Here is a 26710-nt window from a genome sequence, read left to right as displayed (position 1 = left end):
CGTAACGCTGAACTGGCACATAGCGGCTGCTGGCGCATCTGATTCTCTCTCTCCCTCATTACGGCTCCTTTTGTACACGACTGTCACGCGCAGTCACTGACGTTTTGCTGTCCAGCGCCATCTGTCGGACATTTTGTGAACTTTGTTTTTTTTTTTTTTTTGTTCCAATAAAACCCCATGTCATTCCAAGCACGAGTGTCAATTTTTACCTCTATATCCACATTACTCCGTGGTTTATTCAGTTTTCAAATTTGATCAGCCGGTACCTTAACGACGAGACCGGAAGAGTGTAGAGTGTGACCCCCCGTCCGCGCCAGAAGAACAGCTCGACCCCAGCAAGAACCGAAGGAACTGCCTGCTGCCGCGTCGGCCCCGTCCTGCGTAAACTCTCACACCGACACCTGTCAACAGCTGCTGTTTCCATTCCATCTTGTTTACGGACAGCCGACATAATAGTGGACAGTGCACACTTTCGTGTCCCGAGAAAGACGAGCGAGACAGTCAGCTGGCCGTCGAGATTAGGTTTCCTGTGAACGTGCACAGTTCCGAGTTTCTCGGCCGATCGCCGATCCTTGGCAGCCAGCTGGAGGTGCTCCGCCCTCTGTCCCCTGCTCCACTGCCTCCAGACAGCCCACACCGCTGCTGCTGCTGCTACTCCCCACCCCCTCCTCCTCCCACCTCCCACAGACTGCCGATACCGCTGTGCTAGCCCTCTTAGCACACATTTCGCAAGTCTCGGCTGTCCCTCAGCCGTTTTACCTCGTGGTGCAATCTAAGTCTCCCGATGCCGAGACAATAATTATACTCGAAGAGCTCCTTCACACAGTAACTTTTACCTGTCTCTTTGTAACCCTCCCTGCTGCAAAGTTGAGAGACTAAACTACGTCGAACTTAACCTCGACTAAACCGAGTCGAAAAACTCACGTATTAAATGCACAACAGAAACTGCGCGAGAAATGCACTCCACTAACCACCGAAACCTCTCCAAAGCCTCCACTCCGCCAGGTTTCCGTCGGCGGCGCCACATCCTCCGACACCGTACACTCCTCGTTTACTACGATACTGTAACCTGAACCCTTTACAAACTCGTCCATTTTCCACTGCTCTAGCTCCCAGTCGAATGCCCGCACGTCTCGCAAACGCCACACACGTCAGTTGCGGTGCCGAGACACTGCAGTCCAGATCGGACATCCGGCCGTCGAGGTTTACGTTTCCTGTGAGTAACCGAAGTTACTTTAAGTTACTTTACGCGAAAACGAGGAGGACTCTTCCCAAAGAGCACGCCCCAGTCCGGTCCACAGACTTTCCCGACCCAAACTCGTCCTCCGCACCTGACGACCACAGCGTCGACAGGACGTGGAACAGTAGTCCTCAGCTCTCCTACAGTTTCACCGTCCCCCCCCCCCCCCCCCCCGTCCACCTCCCCGGCCGGCAGAGTCACTTACGAGCCGACACCAGTTCGCCCCGGCGACCGACACGCCTCGCTGCGATGCCGACTCGACTGCCCCCCCCCCCCCCCCCGCGCGACCACGTGTGCCATGCACTGGCCTTACCCTGCCAGCCGGAGCTAACCCCCTGCTCCGCATTCTTCCTCGGCCGACAATTCCGTAATCCCTGAGTGCCGACCATTCTGCAGTGCACGGTCGGTCGGTTTGTGGGGGTCGGAGGGACCAGAGGAGACCACTGGTCTCCTGCACAACCCTGCTGTAATTACACTACCGATCATTAAAATTGCTACACCACGAAGATGACGTGCTACAGACGCGAAATTTAGCCGACAGGAAGAAGATGCTGTGATACGCAAATGATTAGGTTTTCAGAACATTTACACGAGGTTGGCGCCGGTGGCGACACCTACAACGTGCTGACATGTGAAAACTTTCCAACCGATTTCTCATACACAAACAGCAGTTGACCGGCGTTGCCTGGTGAAACGTTGTTGTGATGCCTCGTGTAAGGAGGAGAAATGCGTACCGTCACGTTTCCGACTTTGATAAACGTCGGATTGTAGCCTATCCCGATTGCGGTTTATCGTATCGCTACATTGCTGCTCGCGTTGGTCGAGATCCAATGACTGTTAGCAGAATATGGAATCGGTGGGTTCGGGAGGGTAATACGGAACGCCGTGCTGGATCCCAACGACCTCGTATCACTTGCAGCCGAGATGACAGGCATATTATCCGCACGGCTGTAACGGATCGTGCAGCCACGTCTCGATCCCAGAGTCAACAGATGGGGACGTTTGCAAGACGACAACCCTCTGCACGAACAGTTCGACGACGTTTGCAGCAGCACGGACTGTCAGCTCGGAGACCGTGGCTGCGGTTACCCTTGACGCTGCATCACAGACAGGAGCGCCTGCGATGGTGTACTCGACGACGAACCTGGGTGCACGAATGGCAAAATGACATTTTTTCGGATGAATCCAGGTTCTGTTTACAGCATCACGATGGTCGCATCCGTGTTTAGCGACATCGCGGTGAACGCACATTGGAAGCGTGTATTCGTCATCGCCATACTGGCGTATCACCCGGCGTGATGGTATGGGGTGCCATTGGCTACACGTCTCTGTCACCTCCTGTTCGCATTGACGGCGCTTTGAACAGTGGACGTTACATTTAAGATGTGTTACGACCCGCGGCTCTGCCCTTCATTCGATCCCTGCGAATCCCTACTTTTCGGCAGGATAATGCACGACCGCATGTTGCAGGTCCTGTACGGGCCTTTCTGGATACAGAAAATGTCCGACTGCTGCCCTGGCCAGCACATTCTCCAGATCTCTCACCAATTTAAAACGTCTGGTCAATGGTGGCCGAGCAACTGCCTCGTCACAATACGCCAGTCACTACTCTCGATGAACTGTGGTATCGTGTTGAAGCTGCACGGGCAGCTGTACCTGTACACGCCATCCGAGCTCTGTTTGACTCAATGCCCAGGCGTATCGAGGCCGTTATTACGGCCAGAGGCGGTTGTTCTGGGTACTGATTTCTCAGAATGTTTGCACCCAAATTGCGTGAAAATGTGATCACATGTCAGTTCTGGTATAATATATTTGTCCAATGAATACCCGTTTATGATCTGTATTTCTTCTTGGTGTAGCAATTTTGATGCCCAGTAGTGTAGATTCCGCCAGCATCGGAATGTGGCACCTGTTTCAGGCCGGCCTGTCTCAACAGCTGAGGTCATCAGCCGGGTCGAAGCTTCTGCCAAATATTTCGAAGAAACCACCGATGCCGGCTGCACAGCACGACAGCGCGTACACTCGCCTCGCAACAAGGGCACTTGGCGGCTTCCGACAAACTTGACGTAACAATTCAAACCTTCCCTAAACTTTTCCGTTCTTACGCGGTTAATGTCAAATAATAAACATATTAACTGACTTCTACAGTCATCGGATGTGTGAACCTCTTTTGTACACTGGAATTCAACTCTTTACAGAATTGCGAGTCGGGAGGGTTACTGGTGCAATCGATCACGAGACTGAGACACGGATAAGCCGCTTAGCCCACTAGTTGCAACAGAAAGAAATTCAGACAGTGGCAGCTGCAAATTTAAAAGGCATTCTTCTGCGGCATCTGTTTCCTTGTAATGTGAAACCAGTGCGGGCAGTTCCGGAGCACTGGTCCGGCATTTATCGAGTACACACATCGCACGTCACACGAATCTGGCGACCCGATTCTGGAACCGTAACAGGAAGAGTACAGCCCCTATGAAAATGGCATCAAAGTTTCCCGAGTAAAGTAAACTGGAACCTTCAGAAGTATGCCAATATTCTCGGACAAATTTGTCGGGTACATATAGACAACCAGTGATGGAGGAAGAGTTTGTGACTGTCCCGATACCACTGTCTTATCTTATAAAGCGACCCTGAGAATAAGGCACAGAGGCAGGTAGACACTTTTTTTTCTTTCCTTTCATTCCATAAGCGAATGGGACAGACAAAGAAATTGCTAATATTGGCGAGAGGTCCCCTCCATCAGGTACTGTACAGTGGCCTGTGAAGTACGTACATACATGTGGGTGCCGCAGCAGCAGCAGTTGGAAACGATACTCACCCTCTAGGTTGGCCATGCTGAACCTGTAGCTGTCTATCCGCGGCGTGTTGAGATGCGAGTTGAGTGGCCGCATCGCGCATTGCGCCACGCTGTCCAGGCCCTGCAACGACACCAACACCGACATCAGAAACACCGTCCACACCGACATAATTAAGCATAACATCAACACCGACATCATCAACCATACCATCAACACTGACATCATCAACCATACCATCAACACTTACACCATCAACCATGCCATCAACACAGGCACCATCAACAGGGGCACCATCAACCATGGCGTCATCAACCACACCATGAACACTTACATCATCAACCACACCATCTACACTTACATCATCAACCACACCATCAACACTGGCACCATCAATCATGGCGTCATCAACTGCACCATCAACTTGTCACCTGGCAACACTTTCAGATGCGTAAAGGTGAAAGAAAACATTGCTGTTAAAGTGATGCAACTAACTTAAGAAGTCAGGCAAATGATTCAAACTCTAACAGTGTACCACAACAACAACCGAAGCTTGTTAATTCGATTAGTTCCCGCCGCGAGACGATTTTACACCTACAAACATGACATTCCCGATACCGCCGTTGTGTTTATTACACTCACACTGTCAACTGGGCGCTCTAATTTGTTGCATACACTGCTCAAGTCATTGTCTGTGCCAAGTCAGCACCTGGAAGCTTTTCACCGCGAAGTAGAGGGCTCACGCTGGGTCAGCCTGGCAGCTGTAAGGTGACTAACCCGTCTGCCGCAACTCGAATCCCGTGACCTGGCAGAGTGTCATAGGTCGAGGTCAAATGGGCCAGTCGAAAGTGGCAGTCAAGTGGGGCCACAGCTGTTGAAGCTCAGCAGAAATCACTCTCTCTCTCTCTCTCTCTCTCTCTCTCTCTCTCTCTCTCTCCCATCCCCCCTGCCTCTCTCACTTCCTAGGTGCAGCCCTACACATCGACTGGGCATAAATTTTGAAGGGAACAATGTGTAAAGAAAACATTTTTTTAATTTTATAATCCAGCCTCACGTCGTGGCATCGCGACTGCTTCCGAAATCTTAATAGACCGCGATCAGAAGATCTGAATACTTGACACATTAACTTGTCAAAATCTAAAGTTATATGTTACTACTCTAATCAGCCTATCTGATGAAGACTTACTAGTCAAGTCGAAAGAAGTCATGACAACAACTGTGTTCCCTGAAGCCGTAGAGGTGTTCCGGCCTTGACTTTACAATTACACATGAGAAAACAAATGTAACGTAACAACAACACCGCTCCAGCGAGTCCTGGAGACAGTGTAAGGTTGGACACCACACCCAGATGAACCTACACGCAGGGCCACGTGCTGCACGCAGTGACAAAGGTTACGTACAGTGAAATGCATAGCCGCTACCTTCTGCAACTGCAGACCTGCAGTGTCTGTATCAAACATAAAAGACGTCACTGCTGATGACAATGAGTAAAAAAAGGCACCACTATTCAGTTGCAAAATGCGACTACAACTGATCTACACAACCAAAAAGGAATTTTTGTTATGTTCGTCGTCTGAGCGTTACTAAACGATTCATCCGATTGCGATGAAATTTTGGCCAATTCTTCGTACTGCCGCGGAGGTTCGTAGCCAAACAAAAAAAGAAAAAAGTACGACATGCAGTTAAGTGGAAATGATGTCATAAAACAATGAGACGCCACCGTACGAAAACAGACAGATTTTTGCATTCGTTACTTGACAACGAGAGCATTTGGTGTCCTGCAACATACTGTAACCCTTATTTCAAACCTTAATGAATTTTTTTTTCTCGCTCACAGGCCGCACAAAATCCTGAAATGAAAAAACTTTATCGCCAGCGTTTTCGCTTTTGATGCAGTAAAAGTGCTGAAGTTTTAATTTATTGCTCCCGTGCTACTATCTCTATTCACAACACGTTTCATAAACAGCATTCACATCTACCGTTGAATGTACCACTGACAGAACTGCAGCATTGTACGACACACGATTCAGGAGACATTTCCCGGGTGAAAATGAGACTACAGGGATAAACCTGCCCGAGACACAAGTAAAATATACATGTAAGTATGTGTAAAGTATGTTAAATATTTAACACGTACGTGCAAGGGCAAAGCCACTGGTAGACAGCTCACCCTAAACCCTTGGAACGATTTCAACCAAATTTGGCACACATATTAGATACGATTCAGGTTCAAAATGGTTCAAATGGCTCTGAGCACTATGGGACTTAACAGCTGTGGTCATCAGTCCCCTAGAACTTAGAACTACTTAAACCTAATTAACCTAAGCACATCACACACATCCATGCCCGTGGCAGGATTCGAACCTGCGACCGTAGAACTACTTAAACATAATTAACCTAAGGACATCACACACATCCATGCCCGAGGCAGGATTCGAACCTGCGAACGTAGCAGTCGCGCGGTTCCGGACTGCGCGCCTAGAACCGCGAGACCACCGCGGCCGGCTACGGTTCAGGAAGAAGTTGTAAGAACAACCAGTCTTCTATTGCGGCGCGGGTTATAACGTGGGTGGACAGAGAAAGGAGAGGGGAAGTGCACACAGGGGGGAGGAGATGGAATTAGAGGGGCAGAGGAGGGGAAAGAGGCAGGGTGAGAGGACTATAAAGACTGCATACTGAGCCAGTTTATAGGAAAAGATGAGAACGGCTGCACCGAAACTGCTTTTTTTTTATATTCGTAATAATCCATGTAAGGTGGTTAGGGAAAGCAAATTGGAAGAGTTTCCTGGAAAATTCGGGAAAACTGGAAGTCCCTTTTCCTACGGTTTTTGTATGAACTCACGCTTCGCATGATGGATATACGTAATTCTTTTTTTTTTTTTTTTTTGTTTTTGTTTTGTGCTTCATGGTTCTGGAAATGTTTTCAGGGAAAACAATCGGGGCAATTGCAAAGGGAAGTCGGAAATTTCGATCAAACTGCAAAAACCATAATTTTTGTAAGCACTCTGGATCATAGCTGACGAAAGGAAAGGGCGTACTTCGTTGATTCCTTTTCTTCCGTTTTGCTCCCGGGATGCATGTAACTCGATGCTTTGAATTTTAAAAAAAGACAAAAACTGGAAGAGAAAGGCATTTCAGGCTAAATTAAAATAACGCTTGCTTTTACTATTGGTTGTTTCGCGATCTGCCCAACAAATGCAGGTATTTTATTTCTATTCCTATCCACAGAGCTTACGCAGAAAAATTACCCTGTGGTTAAGTCAGTACATGTTGTTGTTGTGGTCTTCAGTCCTGAGACTGGTTTGATGCAGCTCTCCATGCTACTCTATCCTGTGCAAGCTTCTTCATCTCCCAGTACCTACTGCAACCTACATCCTTCTGAATCTGCTTAGTGTATTCATCTCTTGGTCTCCCTCTACGATTTTTACCCTCCACGCTGCCCTCCAATGCTAAATTTGTGATCCCTTGATGCCTCAAAACATGTCCTACCAACCGATCCCTTCTTCTAGTCAAGTTGTGCCACAAACTTCTCCTCTCCCCAATCCTATTCAATACCTCCTCATTAGTTACGTGATCTACGCACCTTATCTTCAGCATTCTTCTGTAGAACCACATTTCGAAAGCTTCTATTCTCTTCTTGTCCAAACTAGTTATCGTCCACGCTTCACTTCAATACATCGCTACACTCCACACAAATACTTTCAGAAACGACTTCCTGACACTTAAATCAATACTCGATGTTAACAAATTTCTCTTCTTCAGAAACGCTTTCCTTGCCATTGCCAGTCTACATTTTATATCCTCTCTACTTCGACCATCATCAGTTATTTTGCTCCCCAAATAGCAAAACTCCTTTACTACTTTAACTGTCTCATTCCGTAATCTAATTCCCTCAGCATCACCCCACTTAATTCGACTACATTCCATTATCCTCGTTTTGCTTTCGTTGATGTTCATCTTATATCCTCCCTTCAAGACACCATCAATTCCGTTCAACTCCTCTTCCAAGTCCTTTGCTGTCTCCGACAGAATTATAATGTCATCGGCGAACCTCAAAGTTTTTATTTCTTCTCCATAGACTTTAATACCTACTCCGAACTTTTCTTTTGTTTCTTTTACTGCTTGCTCCATATACAGATTAAATAACATCGGGGAGAGGTTACAACCCTGTCTCACTCTCTTCCCAACCACTGCTTCCCTTTCATGTCCCTCGACTCTTATTACTGCCATCTGGTTTCTGTACAAATTGTAAATAGCATTCGCTCCCTGTATTTTACCCCTGCCACCTTCAGAATTTGAAACAGAGTATTCCAGTCAACATTGTCAAAAGTTTTCTCTATGTCTACAAATGGTAAAAAGGTAGGTATGCCTATCTTTCTTCTAAGATAAGTCGTAGGGTCAGTATTGCCTCACGTGTTCCAACATTTCTAATGGCTCTGAGCACTATGGGACTTAACATCTGTGGTCATCAGTCCCCTAGAACTTAGAACTAATTAAACCTAACTAACCTAAGGACAGCACACAACACCCAGCCATCACGAGGCACAGAAAATCCCTGATCCCGCCGGGAATCGAACCCGGGAACCCGGGCGTGGGAAGCGAGAACGCTACCGCACGACCACGAGATGCGGGCCAACATTTCTACAGAATCCAAACTGATCTTCCCTGAGGTGGGCTTCTACCAGTTTTTCCATTCGTCTGTAAAGAATTCGCGTTAGTATTTTGCAGCTGTAACTTATTAAACTTTCACATCTGTCGACACCTGCTTTCTTTGGGATAGGAATTATTATATTCTTCTTGAAGTCTGAGGGTATTTCGCCTGTCTCATACATCTTGCTCACCAGATGGTAGAGTTTTGTCAGGACTGGCTCTCCCAAGGCCGTCAGTAGTTCTAATGGAATCTTCTCTACTCCCGGGACCTTGTTTTGACTCAGGTCTTTCAGTGCTCTGTCAAACTCTTCACGCAGTATCGTGTCTCCCATTTCATCTTCATCTACATCCTCTTCCATTTCCATAATATTGTCCTCAAGTACATCGCCCTTGTATAGACCCTCTATATACTCCTTCCACATTTCTGCTTTCCCCTCTTAGCTTAGAACTGGATTTCCATCTGAGCTCTTGATATTCATACAAGTGGTTCTCTTTTCTCCAAAGGTCTCTTTAATTTTCCTGTAGGCCGTATCCATGTTACCCCTAGTGAGATAAGCCTGTACATCCTTACATCTTACGTCAACGACAGAGGCCTGTAATTGTGTTGTTCTGCCCGGCGACTGTCTCTGCCCTTTGCCCCTCGCTGGGTGCCCTTCGTACGGCGCCCTACGGGACCGCCGGGAGGCGTTCGAGCGACGAATGTTGCAGCGCTCGGTGCCCGCGGCTAGAACGCCCTCCGCCACGCACTGCCGGCACGGACCGCCGCTATTGATCGGCCGGCCGTCGGCGCTGCCAACCCTGCGGCCCGGAAATCCCCCAGCGGCAGCCAGTCCGCGCTGCAGGGAATTCGGCCGCCGGTCACCCTGCGGTGCCAACATCACCGTGACGTCACCAAAGCAGTCTTCTTTATCGGTCCCTTCCAAAAAGCGGGGCAGGGGAGAGGGGTGACCGCAGAGGCAAGGGGTCACGTGTCTCTGATAGCCGGCTGACATTCTGTATGCCTAGCGTGACAACAGGGTCAAAATTTAAACATTTCCTCCAGCCCGGCCAAACCGAGCAAGTCGGTTGGCTGTTTCGCGCTCGCTAGATGTCGTCCACAGTGGACATAAGACGGCGCGTAGAAGCACCGTTTGTTCGTGGGCGGTTCCTGAGGAAACGGCGAAAAACCGTCCTCTTTTTTTGGTGACAGTACTACCAGTGGTGGGGGGGGGGGAGGGGGAGCCACTTTTATATTTTATATTCCTGACAATTCGTCGAAATTTCTACCGTATGTTCTTAAAACGGTGTTCTCGGCCAACCTCTAAACTTTATTTGGTATCACAATTAGTTAGTGACACCAAGAGGTTCAAAATTACCGTACTTGCTGCAGGTAAAATGTGTGTCTAGTATCCAGTCTGAGAAGTAAATGTGGTTTTAACTCGCGAGTCGAACCGATGGCCAGGCTTCCGGGGTCATTGCGAGGCTCCTGACGTCACCATCTCCTAGTCGGCATTTTTTCCACCGATATAACTCGCCGAGGCGCTGCCTCTGTCTGACTGGCACTTTCGTGCTGTAACACCTCGGTTCAGTTTACAGCAAAAAAAGCTATAGAAAGAATAATTTAAAATTAAGAATAGAATTTTTAGAGGGGAAAATAGCGTAGAAAAAAAAATGGTCCAAATGGCTCTGAGCACTGTGGGACTTGATATCTGAGGTCGTCAGTCCCCTATAACTTAGAACTACTTGAACTTAACTAACGTAAGGACATCACTCACATCCGTGCCCGAGGCAGGATTCGAACCTGCGACCGTAGCGGTCTCGCGGTTCCGGACTGAAGCGGCTAGAACCGCTTGGCCACCGCGGCCGGCAGAATAGTGTAGAATCAGAGTTCGGTAATTGCAGATCAAAACTATAGTATATCAGCAACTAGTTTAACGTCTAAGTACAGCAAAGCCACGTAGCTCCGTCACGGACGAGGCAGCGACGTTAAACTCTTGTGACGAAAACCTATAAAAAGGCCCGATCGTCATTATTGTCTCTGACTGTCGGAGTATTAAGGGGATTTTAGGACTTTAGTGCTAGATTGGAACTTTACGGATACATGTTGTTTGTTGTTGTGGTCTTCAGTCCTGAGACTGGTTTGATGCAGCTCTCCATGCTACTCTATCCTGTGCAAGCTTTTTCATCTCCCAGTACCTACTGCAACCTACATCCTTCTGAATCTGCTTAGTGTATTCATCTCTTGGTCTCCCTCTACGATTTTTACCCTCCATGCTGCCCTCCAATACTAAATTGGTGATCCCTTGATGCCTCAGAACATGTCCTACCAACCGATCCCTTCTTCTAGTCAAGTTGTGCCACAAACTTCTCTTCTCCCCAATCCTATTCAATACTTCCTCATTAGTTATGTGATCTACCCATCTAATCTTCAGCATTCTTCTGTAGCACCACATTTCGAAAGCTTCTATTCTCTTCTTGTCCAAACTATTTATCGTCCATGTTTCACTTCCATACATGGCTACACTCCATACGAATACTTTCAGAAATGACTTCCTGACACTTAAATCAATACTGGATGTTAACAAATTTCTCTTCTTCAGAAACGCTTTCCTTGCCATTGCCAGCCTACATTTTATATCCTCTCTACTTCGACCATCATCAGTTATTTTGCTCCCCAAATAGCAAAACTCCTTTACTACTTTAAGTGCCTCATTTCCTAATCTAATTCCCTCAGCATCACCCGACTTAATTCGACTACATTCCATTATCCTTGTTTTGCTTTTGTTGATGTTCATCTTATATCCTCCTTCCAAGACACTGTCCATTCCATTCAACTGCTCTTCCAAGTCCTTTGCTGTCTCTGACAGAATTACAATGTCATCGGCGAACCTCAAAGTTTTTATTTCTTCTCCATGAATTTTAATACCTACTCCGAATTTTTCTTTTGTTTCCTTTACTGCTTGCTCAATATACAGATTGAACAACATCGGGGAGAGGCTACAACCCTGTCTTACTCCCTTCCCAACCACTGCTTCCCTTTCATGTCCCTCGACTCTTATAACTGCCATCTGGTTTCTGTACAAAATGTAAATAGCCTTTCGCTCCCTGTATTTTACCCCTCCCACCTTTAGAATTTGAAAGAGAGTATTCCAGTCAACATTGTCAAAAGCTTTCTCTAAGTCTACAAATGCTAGAAACGTAGGTTTGCCTTTCCTTAATCTTTCTTCTAAGATAAGTCGTAAGGTCAGTATTGCCTCACGTGTTCCAGTGTTTCTACGGAATCCAAACTGATCTTCCCCGAGGTTGGCTTCTACTAGTTTTTCCATTCGTCTGTAAAGAATTCGTGTTAGTATTTTGCAGCTGTGACTTATTAAGCTGATAGTTCGGTAATTTTCACATCTGTCAACACCTGCTTTCTTTGGGATTGGAATTATTATATTCTTCTTGAAGTCTGAGGGTATTTCGCCTGTTTCATACATCTTGCTCACCAGATGGTAGAGTTTTGTCAGGACTGGCTCTCCCACGGCCGTCAGTAGTTCCAGTGGAATATTGTCTACTCCGGGGGCCTTGTTTCGACTCAGGTCTTTCAGTGCTCTGTCAAACTCTTCACGCAGTATCATATCTCCCATTTCATCTTCATCTACATCCTCTTCCACTTCCATAATATTGTCCTCAAGTACATTGCCCTTGTATAGACCCTCTATATACTCCTTCCACCTTTCTGCTTTCCCTTCTTTGCTTAGAACTGGGTTTCCATCTGAGCTCTTGATATTCATACAAGTCGTTCTCTTATCTCCAAAGGTCTCTTTAATTTTCCTGTAGGCGGTATCTATCTTACCCCTAGTGAGATAGGCCTCTACATCCTTACATTTGTCCTCTAGCCATCCCTGCTTAGACATTTTGCACTTCCTGTCGATCTCATTTTTGAGACGTTTGTATTCCTTTTTGCCTGTTTCACTTACTGCATTTTTATATTTTCTCCTTTCATCAATTAAATTCAATATTTCTTCTGTTACCCAAGGATTTCTACTAGCCCTCGTCTTTTTACCTACTTGATCCTCTGCTGCCTTCACTACTTCATCCCTCAAAGCTACCCATTCTTCTTCTACTGTATTTCTTTCCCCCATTCCTGTCAATTGCTCCCTTATGCTCTCCCTGAATCTCTGTACAACCTCTGGTTCTTTTAGTTTATCCAGGTCCCATCTCCTTAAATTCCCACCTTTTTGCAGTTTCTTCAGTTTTAATCTACAGGTCATAACCAATAAATTGTGGTCAGAGTCCACATCTGCCCCTGGAAATGTCTTACAATTTAAAACCTGGTTCCTAAATCTCTGTCTTACCATTATATAATCTATCTGATACCTTTTAGTATCTCCAGGGTTCTTCCATGTATACAACCTTCTTTCATGATTCTTAAACCAAGTGTTAGTTATGATTATGTTGTGCTCTGTGCAAAATTCTACCAGGCGGCTTCCTCTTTCATTTCTGTCCCCCAATCCATATTCACCTACTATGTTTCCTTCTCTCCCTTTTCCTACACTCGAATTCCAGTCACCCATGACTATTAAATTTTCGTCCCCCTTCACAATCTGAATAATTTCTTTTATTTCATCATACATTTCTTCAATTTCTTCGTCATCTGCAGAGCTAGTTGGCATATAAACTTGTACTACTGTAGTAGGTGTGGGCTTCGTATCTATCTTGGCCACAATAATGCGTTCACTATGCTGTTTATAGTAACTTACCCGCATTCCTATTTTCCTATTCATTATTAAACCTACTCCTGCATTACCCCTATTTGATTTTGTGTTTATAACCCTGTAGTCACCTGACCAGAAGTCTTGTTCCTCCTGCCACCGAACTTCACTAATTCCCACTATATCTAACTTCAACCTATCCATTTCCCTTTTTAAATTTTCTAACCTACCTGCCCGATTAAGGGATCTGACATTCCACGCTCCGATCCGTAGAACGCCAGTTTTCTTTCTCCTGATAACGACATCCTCTTGAGTAGTCCCCGCCCGGAGATCCGAATGGGGGACTATTTTACCTCCGGAATATTTTACCCAAGAGGACGCCATCATCATGTAATCATACAGTAAAGCTGCATGCCCTCGGGAAAAATTACGGCTGTAGTTTCCCCTTGCTTTCAGCCGTTCGCAGTACCAGCACAGCAAGGCCGTTTTGGTTATTGTTACAAGGCCAGATCAGTCAATCATCCAGACTGTTGCCCTTGCAACTACTGAAAAGGCTGCTGCCCCTTTTCAGGAACCACACGTTTGTCTGGCCTCTCAACCGATACCCCTCCGTTGTGGTTGCACCTACGGTACGGCTATCTGTATCGCTGAGGCACGCAAGCCTCCCCACCAACGGCAAGGTCCATGGTTCATGGGGGGGGTACGGATACATAGACGGATACATAGACGACAGAAACTCAAATTATCTGTTGATACGAGTGAATTCAGAGGTGCCGGTATTCAGATAGTGACGTGTGGACTCTCGAAAGTGTCTTGTGCTGGTAGTTGCGATTCTGGACGTAGAGCGCGTGCATATCGGCATTTGCCGACTATTTAGATTCCTCCAGGCTAGGAACCTTTTAAATAGACCATCATCCATCACCATCTTAATCCTCGAATATAGAGTGAAAGTGAAATACAAGAGTGTTGTACTTGTATCATTTACGTACTGCTAATCAGTGAAGGTTTTACGGAACCAAAGCTATACAGCAGTAAGTCAGCACCATCTAGCGGAAAGCGTAGGCATTAACTCACACGCTAACTGAAGTGAAGGTTTACGTGTTTCACGGACTGCTTAATACGAACTTTCGTGACACTCTGACGTCTCCACTCCCTCTGAAAGGTGGCGCAGGCTGTCTTAATCGTAAAAGGGGAGAGTTTTAGCCGGGCAAATTACTAAACAAAAGCGATATTTACAAGACTCGCAGTAATAGCAAAACACAAGGCCCGCACTCCATCGGAGAGTCGTCGCGGTCACGTCGGGAAGTGAAGCCGGAAAACCTACCGACGATACGTATCTACGAGGAGACGTCGACGTGGAGTACCCATAAAGGGGAACCGCAAGAGAGCTGCGGATGCCTCAGTGCCTACGCAGGGTGTTTCAGTGGGAGCGTGCAGAAATGAACAGGACGTAGAGAATGCTCCATTAAATAATTTGAGGTAGGGAACCAGCGGTCGGAGAAGCCAGCGTAAGTAGATATTTGAAGTAAAATTGTCCACCAGTCTGCTAGCAGCTTATTTACAACTAACATGGCACAAGTTCACACGTACCGTGCTCTTTATTTACATGTACGTCCTTTATTTGCTGCAAAGAAACTAGGAGTGTCAGCCTGACTACCGCCAAGTCACGGTGCCGGTTTTGTTTACTTTACTCGTCCACAAGGTGGCTCTGTTGTATCGTACTTAAATTGCCCCGTGACAGAACGGAGACCCACTCCTGACTCACTGCTGTTCATAGAGGTACAGTGCAGTAGGGTGGAGCAGTACCGGCACAGAATTTCCTGGTCGCCGGATCGGAGGGGGACGTCCTACTGCACGGCCTGCGAGGTCTACCGAACTGAATCCCCCTCGCACTCGTGTACTGCCATTAAAACTGCTGCACCATGAAGAAATGCAGATGATAAATGGGTATTCATTCGTCAAATATATTACACTAGAACTGACATGTGATTACATTTTCACGCAATTTGGGTACAGATAACCTGAGAAATCAGTACTCAGAACAACCACCTCTGGCCGTAATAACGGCCTCGATACACCTGGGCATTGAGTCAAACAGAGCTCGGATGGCGTGTACAGGTACAGCTGCCCATGCAGCTAAAACACGATACCACAGTTCATCGAGAGTAGTGACTGGCGTATTGTGACGAGCCAGTTGCTCGGCCACCATTGACCAGACGGTTTCAATTGGTGAGAGATCTGGAGAATGTGCTGGCTAGGGCAGCAGTCGAACATTTTCTGTATCCAGAAATGCCCGTACAGTACCTGCAACATGTGGTGGTGCATTATCCTGCCGAAATGTAGGCTTACGCAGGGATCGAATGAAGAGTAGAGCCACGGGTCGTAACACATCTGAAATGTAACGTCCACTGTTCAAAGCGCCGTCAATGCGAACAGGAGGTGACAGAGACGTGTAGCCAATGGCACCCCATACCATCACGCCGGGTGATACGCCAGTATGGCGATGACGAATACACGCTTCCAATGTGCGTTCACCGCGATGTCGCTAAACACGGATGCGACCATCGTGATGCTGTAAACAGAACCTGGATTCATCCGAAAAAATGTCATTTTGCCATTCGTGCACCCAGGTTCGTCGTCGAGTACACCATCGCAGGCGCTCCTGTCTGTGACGCAGCGTCAAGGGTAATCGCAGCCACGGTCTCCGAGCTGATAGTCCGTGCTGCTGCAAACGTCGTCGAACTGTTCGTGCAGATGGTTGTTGTCTTGCAAACGTCCGCATCTGTTAACTCTGGGATCGAGACGTGACTGCACGATCCGTTACAGCCGTGCGGATAAGATGCCTGTCATCTCGACTGCTAGTGATACGAGGCCGTTGGGATCCAGCACGGCGTTCCGCATTACCCTCCCGAACCCACCGATTCCATATTCTGCTAACAGTCATTGGATCTCGACCAACGCGAGCAGCAATGTAGCGATACGATAAACCGCAATCGGGATAGGCTACAATCCGACCTTTATCAAAGTCGGAAACGTGATGGTGTGCATTTCTCCTCCTTACACGAGGCATCACAACAACGTTTCACCAGGCAACGCCGGTCAACTGCTGTTTGTGTATGAGAAATCGGTCGGAAACTTTGCTCGTGTCAGCACGTTGTAGGTGTCGCCACCGGCGCCAACCTCGTGTGAATGCTCTGAAAACCTAATCATTTGCATATCACAGCATCTTCTCCCTGTCGGTTAAATTCCGAGTCTGTAGCACGTCATATTGGCGGTGTAGCAATTTTAATGACCAGTCGTGTCGTTGTCGCACCTGTAGCTGCCTGTATTCGCCAGGGTGCGTCAGAATTTTGTTGGTCGCTGTGGTGCTTCCACTGAGGTTGACGGCCGTCGGTTGAGCACATTTTGAAGGATAGAGCGCAGATGGCTCGTTCATTGTATCAGTGATGGTACTCGCATTTGTTGTTGTTGTTGTTGTTGTTGGTGGTGGTGGTGGTGGTGATTTTTAGTCCAGGGAGTGGTTTGATGCAGCCCTCCATGCTACTCTACCCTGTGCAAGCTTCTTCATGTCCCAGTACCTACTGTAACCTACATCCTTCTGAGTGTTTTCTAAAGCCGTACCGATTCGTGGAAATAAGCTTCTCAGTGTGTAGGAAGTTTATTATACTCGTAGTGACACGTTACGACGCAGAGAGATACAATACTTTAACGTCTGCGCCAAAGATTAAATTGAGAGGAATGCAGAATACAATGTCTGTAACGTTCATATTCGATTCTCTTTTGTTTCCTACTCCAAGTAGGAGTTACACTCTCTATTGTTGCCTTGTAGTGGACGGACGTAATTTTTGGCGTGTGCTCAAAAGCAGCCACCTTGTTAGTATTTATGGTTTGTGCGACGGGCATAGCAAGTCTTATTGTCTTGTGAGTAAAAAATAGTGAAAATCAAAGTTTTGCCACAATTACTGTAAGTGACGTAGCACTGTATTCCATTGTTTAGACCGTCATCGTGAAGTAAACCGATGCGGACTAATGAAGATCCTCACGGTCAACAAAGAGAAGAACATCGATGGCGACTAATGAATTGCGTCTACGTTTAAGGTGAGAACTCTGAATAAATCAACAATGAGAGAGAATTCAAAAACATTACTAATCGGAATTGTAAATTATATTACAGGCAAATTTCACGCAGCTCTGAATTTGTCCGCATTCAAGCCCGTCAATACAGTCCGTAAGAAAGCCTTTCAAAAATTCTTAAGTTAAAGTGCCATATGCATATTTTATTTCTTTTCAAAAATTCAATATATATATATATATATATATATATATATATATATATATATATATATATATATATATATATCGCCACATACTCTGAGAATACGTCCAAGGATTCTGCAGCAAAACCGAAGTTAGGGATATTGGTGTGCTATTTTGCGGATCCGTTGCTTTACCCTTCTCGGCTGCGGGAGTCGCGTGTGCGCTTTTTCCTAGTGCGCTGCGCCGGATATTCGCGACAAATGGGAGCCGAAGCCAGGGGTCGATGTCGCCCACTACCGGTGTTCCACCAGCACCTGCCGGCGTACTTCTTTTCAACTCTTTTGGGTGTTTACCAAAGCCGCGGACGTCTATTACTAAGTCGCCCACACAGGAGTCTGTCCATTGGTCGAATGACGGTGCGATTGTACGACTCTCCTGCGTGGACGATTTCCTGAACGCACGCAAAATTTTAATCTTCAGCGTTGCTTTCGGTTGTATCCCAAAGCGACATCGAGCTGGACAATGAGTGAGTGGACTGGAGCCTTTGACCTGCTTAGCGATTTTGCACAGGACCTTTCCACTAAATATCTAACTATTCCCGTGAGAGCTCCGATTTGTCTAATTTCATTAGGATGATAAATTTCCCCACAGTACGCGGCCGCCAATAAAACATTTCCGGACTCTGGCACAAAGCTGACGATCGAAATTTCGTGAGAAGATTTCGCAGCAACGGCGAACGCCTCTGCTTCAATGACCGCCGCCCCAACTCGCGTATCGCATGCCTGGTGCTCTCCGCCCCCATTTTCACGATAATACAAAACGAGCTGCCCTTCGTTGAACTTTTTCGACATTACGTCAGTCTGTTTACCGCGTCAACTGTTTCGCCAATAAAACGCCGCCTTCAGCACGCCCGCTGCAGAGGCAGGCAGGCAGTCCGCCTCGGCCGTCTCCGGAGCGACTCGGGACCGCTCGGCGGCGGCCGGACTGCAATCTGCAGTGTGCAGCCGCTGCAGCCAAGGTCAGCCGTCGCCATGGAAACTGGGCCTCCGTGACGTCACCGCCGCCAAGGTGAAGGGGGACGGCCCCAAAATCCATAACAGTCCCATCCACACCTGCCCAACTTGACGCTCTCGGGAGGTGGAGTCTCCGCTGACGTGTTACAACAAGGAGAGACGTGTGCCGGTTTAGAAGGAGGGGGACCCTTAAACGGTCATTATTTGTTGGCCAATAATATTGGCTCAATATATTGCGCGACGCCGAGAACGACACTACTATTTATGCCCGGAACGTATCAAGTACAGCACTGCCTTCGTAGGGAGAACGTCGGCTTTCAAAAATTTTCAAATGTGTGTCAAATCTTCCTGCCAAGGCCACCAGTCCCTAAGCTTACACACTACTTAACCTAAATTATCCTAAGGACACACACACACCCGTGTCCGAGGGAGGACTCGAACCACCGCCGGGACCAGCCGCATCGCCACAATATTCCAGTTCTAAAATTCCAGTCTCGCCGAGACGAATACAGAAACAGCACTGGAGTTCCGAGAGTCGCAGGGCACAAAAGGGGAGCGCTAATCGAGACGGCAGTAAGACGGGGTCGTAGCTTATTCCCAGTGTTATTCGACCCGTACACCGAGGGAGCAGCGAAGCAAACCGAAGACAAGATTTGGGAAAGATTACGGAAGGCGATACTGGAAGTAGTACAGGAGTCTCGGTATTTGGTCAGAAAAAATGCAGATGGCGAACAGCAACAAAAGCATTTCTCAAAGAGGTGTGTGTGTGTGTGTGTGTGTGTGTGTGTGTGTGTGTGTAGGGGGGGGGGGGAGGGGAGGGAGTGTTATTGTGGACGGAGACCGAGGCTCAAATGGATTGAAGCGGACGAGGTCTGGAGAGGACTGGCCTATTCACACTTCCAAATAATTTCGTTTGCGATTCTGGTGGAATGTGACAATCGCAACTGACGAAAATGATAGTTCAAATGGTGCAAATGGCTCTGAGCACTATGAGACTTAACAGCTGTGGTCATCAGTCCCCTAGAACTTAGAAGTACTGAAACCTAACTAACCTAAGGACATCACACACATCCATGCCCGAGGAACCGCGAGACCACCGCGGCCGGCTGACGAAAATGAAAATAGTTTTAAAATGAAAATTTGTTAAAAAAATTTTTTTTAGAGTTTATTTCCGAATGTAAATATGAAACTGTGCTCTCGGTTGTAAGCGGTGACAGTACGCATGAAAACTTAGCGAACAACGGGACGACCCGTGTTAAGTTCTCCTAACTATATTTGTTACGTTCGCATCGTGAATTAAGAACTGTTACCAATGTTCCATTAGAATTATATAACAGTCAGACACAATAGGTCAGGAATGTAACTACAATGTATTGCACCGCTGTGATCTGTCCATACAGAATTCCGTAGAACTATTTACGAGTTTTAACATTTTCAGTTTTGTATTTTTATTAATACTGTACCTTCTGATTTAAGCAATGTTTAAAAACGAACAACTAAACAAAAAATAAAAAGCAGATGAATTTGAAATTTTACTTATCGTCATTATGTACCGGTTTGCCCCGAAGTTTGTGAAATGAAATTCTGCGCAGCTTGCACCCCTACACTGTGTGTGTGTGTGTGTGTGTGTGTGTGTGTGTGTGTGTGTGTGTCAGATCACGACACGCCCCGTTTCGGACTAAACGCGTCAGAAAATCGTCGGTAGAAGGAAGCACTTCTTGAAATCGTGGCGCGACTTGCTGGTCGCCCTGTGGCGCGGCCGCAGCTGTCCGCCTGCCTCCTCCCCCCCCCCCCCCCCCGCACGAACTTCCGCTTCCGGCCGCAGCACCCACGCTGCAGAGATAAAAGGCAGCGTTCGGTGGGCTGCTCTTCGCTTCGGGATTTCTCTGGAACAACCGCCGCCATATGCATTATGCAGAGCCGAGAGCCGCTACTATAAAGCATGCAAAGCAGGGGCAGGCGTGTGTGTGTGTGTGTGTGTGTGTGTGTGTGTGTGTGTGTGTGTGTACCCTCTCCTACACACAGGAAACAAGTCCTCTGCGACAAGCACACCTCCGTAACGTCCGCATCCGGAAAATCTTTAAATGCGCAACAAGGCTTTTTTTAGGAAAAAAAAAGAGTGTCTGCTTTCCGAATGCAGTTTACCTTTTACCGCGCCATGTCGCCGCAACAGAAGAGAGCGTAAATTAACTAAAATAAATCTGTGTAGACGAAATACAACTTACACTAATACTTGCATTTTAAAGTAAATCGTAGGTTAGGAAGTACAGTTTGCTAAACTTAACAATGTTTGTCAAATATTTGAACGCCGACGGTCCGTTTCGACTTGTTTGTCTTAGGCACAAAGTGTTGGACGAGTTTGAGAGAAACTTTGATTTACCGGTATATCGCGTTAGCCGATTACTAATACAGATTGGTTGTACCAACGATGGGAGCAAAAAGCGCCAGTACTACAGCAACCTGTCCCTTGATGACTGCTCCTAGCAACTTACTGTTCCCAGTAAAATAACTTACGATGGCCGAAACTGGGGAGGTACAAACTGCAGATTGGCATTTCTGAAAAAGAGGAGACAGTGAAGGTCTACTATAACTTTAGACGACTGCAAGTCTTTCGTGCAGGCCTCCGCGTCGAGTGTTGCCGTGCACGGAAGTGAAATGTGGGCGACAAGAAGACAACAGAAGCGTCTGGAATGTGGCGTTGCAGAGGAACGATCGAGACTGGACACCTACAAAAAATGGTTCAAATGGCTCTGAGCACTATGCGACTTAACTTCTGAAGTCATCAGTCGCCTAGAACTTAGAACTAATTAAACGTAACTAACCTAAGGACATCACACACATCCATGCCCGAGGCAGGATTCGAACCTGCGACCGGAGCAGTCGCTCGGCTCCAGACTGTAGCGCCTAGAACCGCTCGGCCACTCCCGCCGGCTCTGGACACCTACATCTTTTGAGTACTGAGCGTGGACTGAATCGAATTCGTGAACACGGAAATTAATGGCTCAACTTGACTAAATAAGAGATCGGTTGTTGAGAGACATCGTGGGGCATCAAAGAATTGTCAGTTTGTAAGTGTCGGAGGTAAGAATTGTAGGAGGAGACCAACACTCGACTACGATAAGCAAGAGCAAGTGTATGTACGGTGCAGAGCTACATCAAACCAGCCTTCACAGACAGGAGACCGCGAGATTCTGCGTCCAGTAAGACAATCGCTGTTTAGCACAAAGGACACTAAATTCACGCGAGCGTAAAGAAACTTCGCTCGAGAGACAATACTTCACGGGTATCCGCACCGAGGCCGACAGATGTCCCTCCCCCACACCCCTCTCCCGCTACAACTCGCAGATCCGTAAACAAAAGACTGCGGGCGCCCGCATGCGCTTTCGGTAGTGGCAACCTTGTACGCACAAAAAAAGGAGAGAAAAAACAAAGGACAGACGCGCAATGCCGTAGTTTCGACGAGTGCCGCGTTTCCGGCGTGCTGGAATTAAAAAAAGGAAAGAAAACGAGACGAAGAAAAAAAAAAAAAAAACAAGCAGCCAAGGGAGTTTGCGCTTAAAGTGTAGCAACAAGGTCGAAACGGAGCTAGCTAGCGCTCTCTCTCTCTCTCTCTCTCTCTCTCTCTCTCTCGTTTCCTCCTCTGGGAGCAGTGAGACGAGACAGGTGCAGGAAATTGAAATGGTTACTCGCGGAACAAAAGCCTGTCGCTGGCTGCCTCCGAACAATGGAAGCTCGCCGGAGCCAGAGGAGTACAAGGCTTATACAGGCGGCGTTTGCGCGCGCGCGGTGGTTCAGGGACACACGCAGGCGGGCGTGCGTGCGTGCGTACACGCGCGATAACACGCTCAACAGCTGAAAGCGACAAGGTCGCTCGCTCCCAAGTCCCACCGTCTCGATGTGTCGCTTTCAGAGTTGAACCGTCCGTCATCGCCGCTTACCCTCTTTTCAACATCATCGTCTGTACGGGAAGGGTAACTGTTTCTCGTTTCCCTCCCTCCCTCCCTCCTTCCTTCCACTTCCCGAAGTATAATTCGCTGTCAAAGACTAACCGCTTCGAGGATGTTGCCTCGCATTTAATAATAATTCATTTACGTTGTTTAGCACACGCAGGGGATAAGCGATGTTTTCAAACAAAAGCGAGGAGGCAATTCCTCGACTTCATTTGGTGACGCCAAGCAAACGAGCTCAATGGAAAATTGCGAATGAATCGAAGACTCGTTTGCGGACGGAACTCAACACGTCACTCTCGACGGAACAGAACCGACGGATGTTAAAAGAAGCGTTCGCAGTATCTCAAGGAATTGCGATAAAGCCATATATATAAATGGACTAGTAGAATGCGCCGGAAGCTCTTTAAGCCCGTTCGCAGGTGATGCGGCTTTATATAGAAACCAGCAACGCCAGGAGACAGTACTAATTTGCAGAACGACCTGCAGAGGACTGATGAATGGTGCAGCTTCTGGCAGTTAACCAGAACGTAAATAAATGTAACATATTGCGCACGCAGAGGAAAAAAAAATCCACTGCTTAACATATCCATAGAAAGAATCTTAAGGAAATGTAATTCATTCGCTCATGACGTGGCTTAAAAGCACTTGGTCGACCGATTCTCGAATACTGTTCATCAATGTGGGACCCTTACCAGGTGGGAGCTATAGGAAGGACCCAACACAGAGCGGTGCGTTTAGTCACGGGATCGTTTGCTCGGTGCGAGGGAGTTCCAGACACACTCCGCTGGCAGACGTTACAAGAGAGGCGTAGTGAGTCGAGAAAAGTCGAGAAGTTATAGAGGCAACGCAGAGGCCTACCGACAATCATTCCTCTCACGCGCCATTCGCGTGGAACAGGGAAGGCGGGGAGGGGGGGGGGGATGAATCAGCTGGTAGTACCGGAAGTACTCTCCGCCACACACCGTCAGCTGGCTTGCTGAGTACTGACGTGGACATATTTCAATTCCCTCGAAAAACACCACGAAATAGCAGCTAAGCGTGGACTGGCAGTTTGGTATGAAACAGTAAATGGAAGGTTCTCTTCAACAGCTACATGTCTTAAATACCTAGCAAATCATCCAGTCCTGTGGATTAAATCGCGCAGCAAATAAAGAGAGAATCATTAAGTGACGATTAACTTAGAATTACACGGAATGGGTACAATAAAAAAAAAATCAGTACCTCGTAACGCAAAATTAAAACATTACATAAAAGTAGTCAAATCTGAAGCGTTATTTGCATCAAAGACTGTAGTCTTTGGAGGTACATCATAAACAAAAGACAAAGAAAGAGGGGAGCACATAATTAAGAACATTTATCGTCCCGTCTGTGTCGACAGAATCTAATGAGACGGAAGTCTCGAGAGATATTTCAAAACTTGCAGAAAATGTCGCACGCTTTCAGGAAAAGAATTTTACGGTGGCCTTCTCAGAACGAACGATAAAGGGACTGACCGGAAGGATTCACTCTCGATGATAGTCAAAAGCAAACGGATACTCGAAACTGGAAAAGATCTACAGGAAACAGGCATTACAAAGATAACTGTGCAGGAGCGAGTTGCATTCAAAACTTCGGTCGACAAGCATCAGTTTAAAACTGAAGCACGTGTTACATCTAAGAGAACGTAAGAACTTCACCGAAGTAAGTTCAAACGCGCTGCATAACAGTTGTAAAGGAAAAAAAATCTGCAGGTGCCGGTATGGAAAAGGACACTGTTTCGAGTACAAACCTCCCTGCAGCAAGTGTCAAATTTTTATTTCCTATTTACACTGAAGAGCCAAAGAATCTGTTGGTACACGTGCGTAATATCGTGTAGGGCCCCCGCGAGTACGCGCGACGTGGCGTGGACTCGACTGATGTCTGAAGCAGTGCTGGTGGGAAGTGACACCACGAATCCGGAAGAGTACGATGCGGTGGAGATCTCTTCTGAACAGCGCGTTGCGAGGCGTCCCCGACATGCTGGGGAGTTTGGTGGGCAGCAGAAGCGTTACGCGGGCCACTCTGTAGCAATTCTGCAAATGTGGGGTGTCGCATTGTCCTGCTGGAATTGGCCAAGTGTGTCGGAATGCACAATGGATACGAATGGATGCAAACAGAATGATTACATACGTGTCACCTGTCAAGAGTCGCATCTATACCACAAAACTGTATGTACTGAGAGCCAACAGGCAGCCGCAAAGCTTTTGATGAATGAAATGGTCAAACTCTACCCACTCTACGGTTTTGTGAAATTCGGAACTAAAATATCCATCACCCGAGGCATATCGATACAACTGTGAAAAATTCTCGAGAAAATCGACTTTCAAGTTTTCCGAGCGTCTTACTTGCTTGTCGATGGCCATCGTGCCTCTGTAGAATGCTTCTCTGCTAGGGGTCCTGGGATAGGATTCGCGGCAGATGCAGATTGTCGAACAGAGGTGCAATGTCTACGAGCATTTCCGTGAGGAGTAAAATGCGCAAAAATGGAAAAAAGGTGGCAGATTAACAAACAATATTTTCAAATATTTGTGGGGGTAACAAATCCACAACAACCTGGCTCAACGAAACAGAAATATAAGAACAGGACATACAAACAACAGAGAATCCTCTCGGGAAAAAGTATTGGAAATAAAAGGATTCCAAGTCAGGATAACTAAAAAGACTGGTTCAAACTCGTCTGAAGACAGAAAGAAGAAACATTGTGAATAGATGAAAGTATACTGGAAGAAACGAAAATAAGACAGAATGAAAAACTGAAATTGGAACGTGGTTCTCGGATGGACTATTCGCAGTAAAAAAAAGAAAAGAAAAAAGAAGTAACACCGGCGACTGACAATCGCTGATTTGAATCTCTTTTAGTCATTATTTTTTCGTCGTTTTTCTTACGCTGAGTTCTGATACTTAGGTCATTTATGTTCATCAATTCAGTGACAATTAACACACGTGTAGCTGTCATTTTCACGATGGATTCAGTACTCTAATGACATATCACAGTCAGAAACCCAGTTTTCACAGCAATTCTTAGTTACTTGTTTAAATTAAAAAAGATCTTTCATCTCTGTGTGTTTTGTACGCTATACTGAAATGCTCGTAGAAGATGCACCTTAGTTCGATTCCTGCCTTACGCAAACTTTTAAACAAAGGGCTCCCCTACTTGTAGGCAAGTTTCCTACCGCAAAAGTATTGTACCGCGAAGCTACGTACATAGCCTTTAAGAAGAGCGACCCCGTTTTAGGGCATTAAAGATGGTCGGAAAAATTCGAGGTCGATTTTGTGAAGAATTTTTGGGAGTTGCGTCGAACTGCTTTAGGTAATTGAATTTTGGGTTCCGAAGTTGACGGAGCATAAATATATTAAAAAGAAAAAAATACGAAAATCTGATCACGTGTGGTCTTCTTCTTACGCAGTCAATATTACGTTCGACCAATAAACCCCGGAATCGAACTGCAAAGCATAAATCAGCTCGTAACGTCTGATTACTTTACAAATGTGCCAGATATCTGAAATTATACTGAAAGTTTCTTGCAGCTCACCAACAAGAGGAACAAACTGGAACTCAGGTGTCTTAACCACCGCAGTATCAAGGGGGCAAGGCTTACTGCAGACGTTCTGAAAGTATTGTTGTCATGTCACGTACTTTACAGTCTACAGTATTGAAAAAAAGTATGCAGAGTTTTTTAATCATTTCTTGTACCAGATTCGGCAGTTCTTTTGTATTTTCGGTAAAACGTAACACAAAAGTCCTAGTAGTGAATGTGACTTTCCACAACAAATCTCATGTTCGTATTTCCAAGTTCAGGACCCCTCTTACACATGTGTATGTCTTTAAAAGGTATGTCGTCGATAAAACACGACAACGAACTATCCCTCCCTCTCGTAGTACGCGTTCTGGAAATTTGGGAAATGCGTCGGTATTGCTAGGGCTAAGGAAAAGAAAGCACACTTACAGGATACCGGCCGCAGAAGTCGATCTCGGACGAAAGTTTGGTCCACAATTCTGAGAGTAGGCAGTTAGGACAGCTAGTGCTGCAGGGAACTGACACCACGAACCCTGCAGGGCCCTCCATGAGTCCGAACCAGTACGACGGGGCGGAGATCTCTTCTGAACAGCACG

The 26710-nt window shown here is 46.7% G+C and overlaps 1 protein-coding gene across 6 annotated transcripts in view; it reads right to left on the bottom strand.

Annotated features, from left to right (window-relative positions):
* The window catches only part of LOC126443008 (amyloid beta A4 precursor protein-binding family B member 1-interacting protein-like), a 536811-nt gene that overhangs the window by 82672 nt on the left and 427429 nt on the right, over positions 1 to 26710 (bottom strand). For all 6 annotated transcript variants that reach the window (XM_050090859.1, XM_050090857.1, XM_050090858.1 and 3 more), the window contains one exon: positions 4056 to 4155. In XM_050090859.1, coding sequence (XP_049946816.1) covers positions 4056 to 4155 — 100 coding nt within the window. The remainder of the gene's footprint in view (positions 1 to 4055; positions 4156 to 26710) is intronic.

The sequence above is a fragment of the Schistocerca serialis genome, unplaced genomic scaffold (assembly GCF_023864345.2).
Source record: "Schistocerca serialis cubense isolate TAMUIC-IGC-003099 unplaced genomic scaffold, iqSchSeri2.2 HiC_scaffold_1420, whole genome shotgun sequence".
NCBI classification, from domain to species: domain Eukaryota; kingdom Metazoa; phylum Arthropoda; class Insecta; order Orthoptera; family Acrididae; genus Schistocerca; species Schistocerca serialis.
This window is presented reverse-complemented; position numbering and strand designations above follow the sequence as displayed.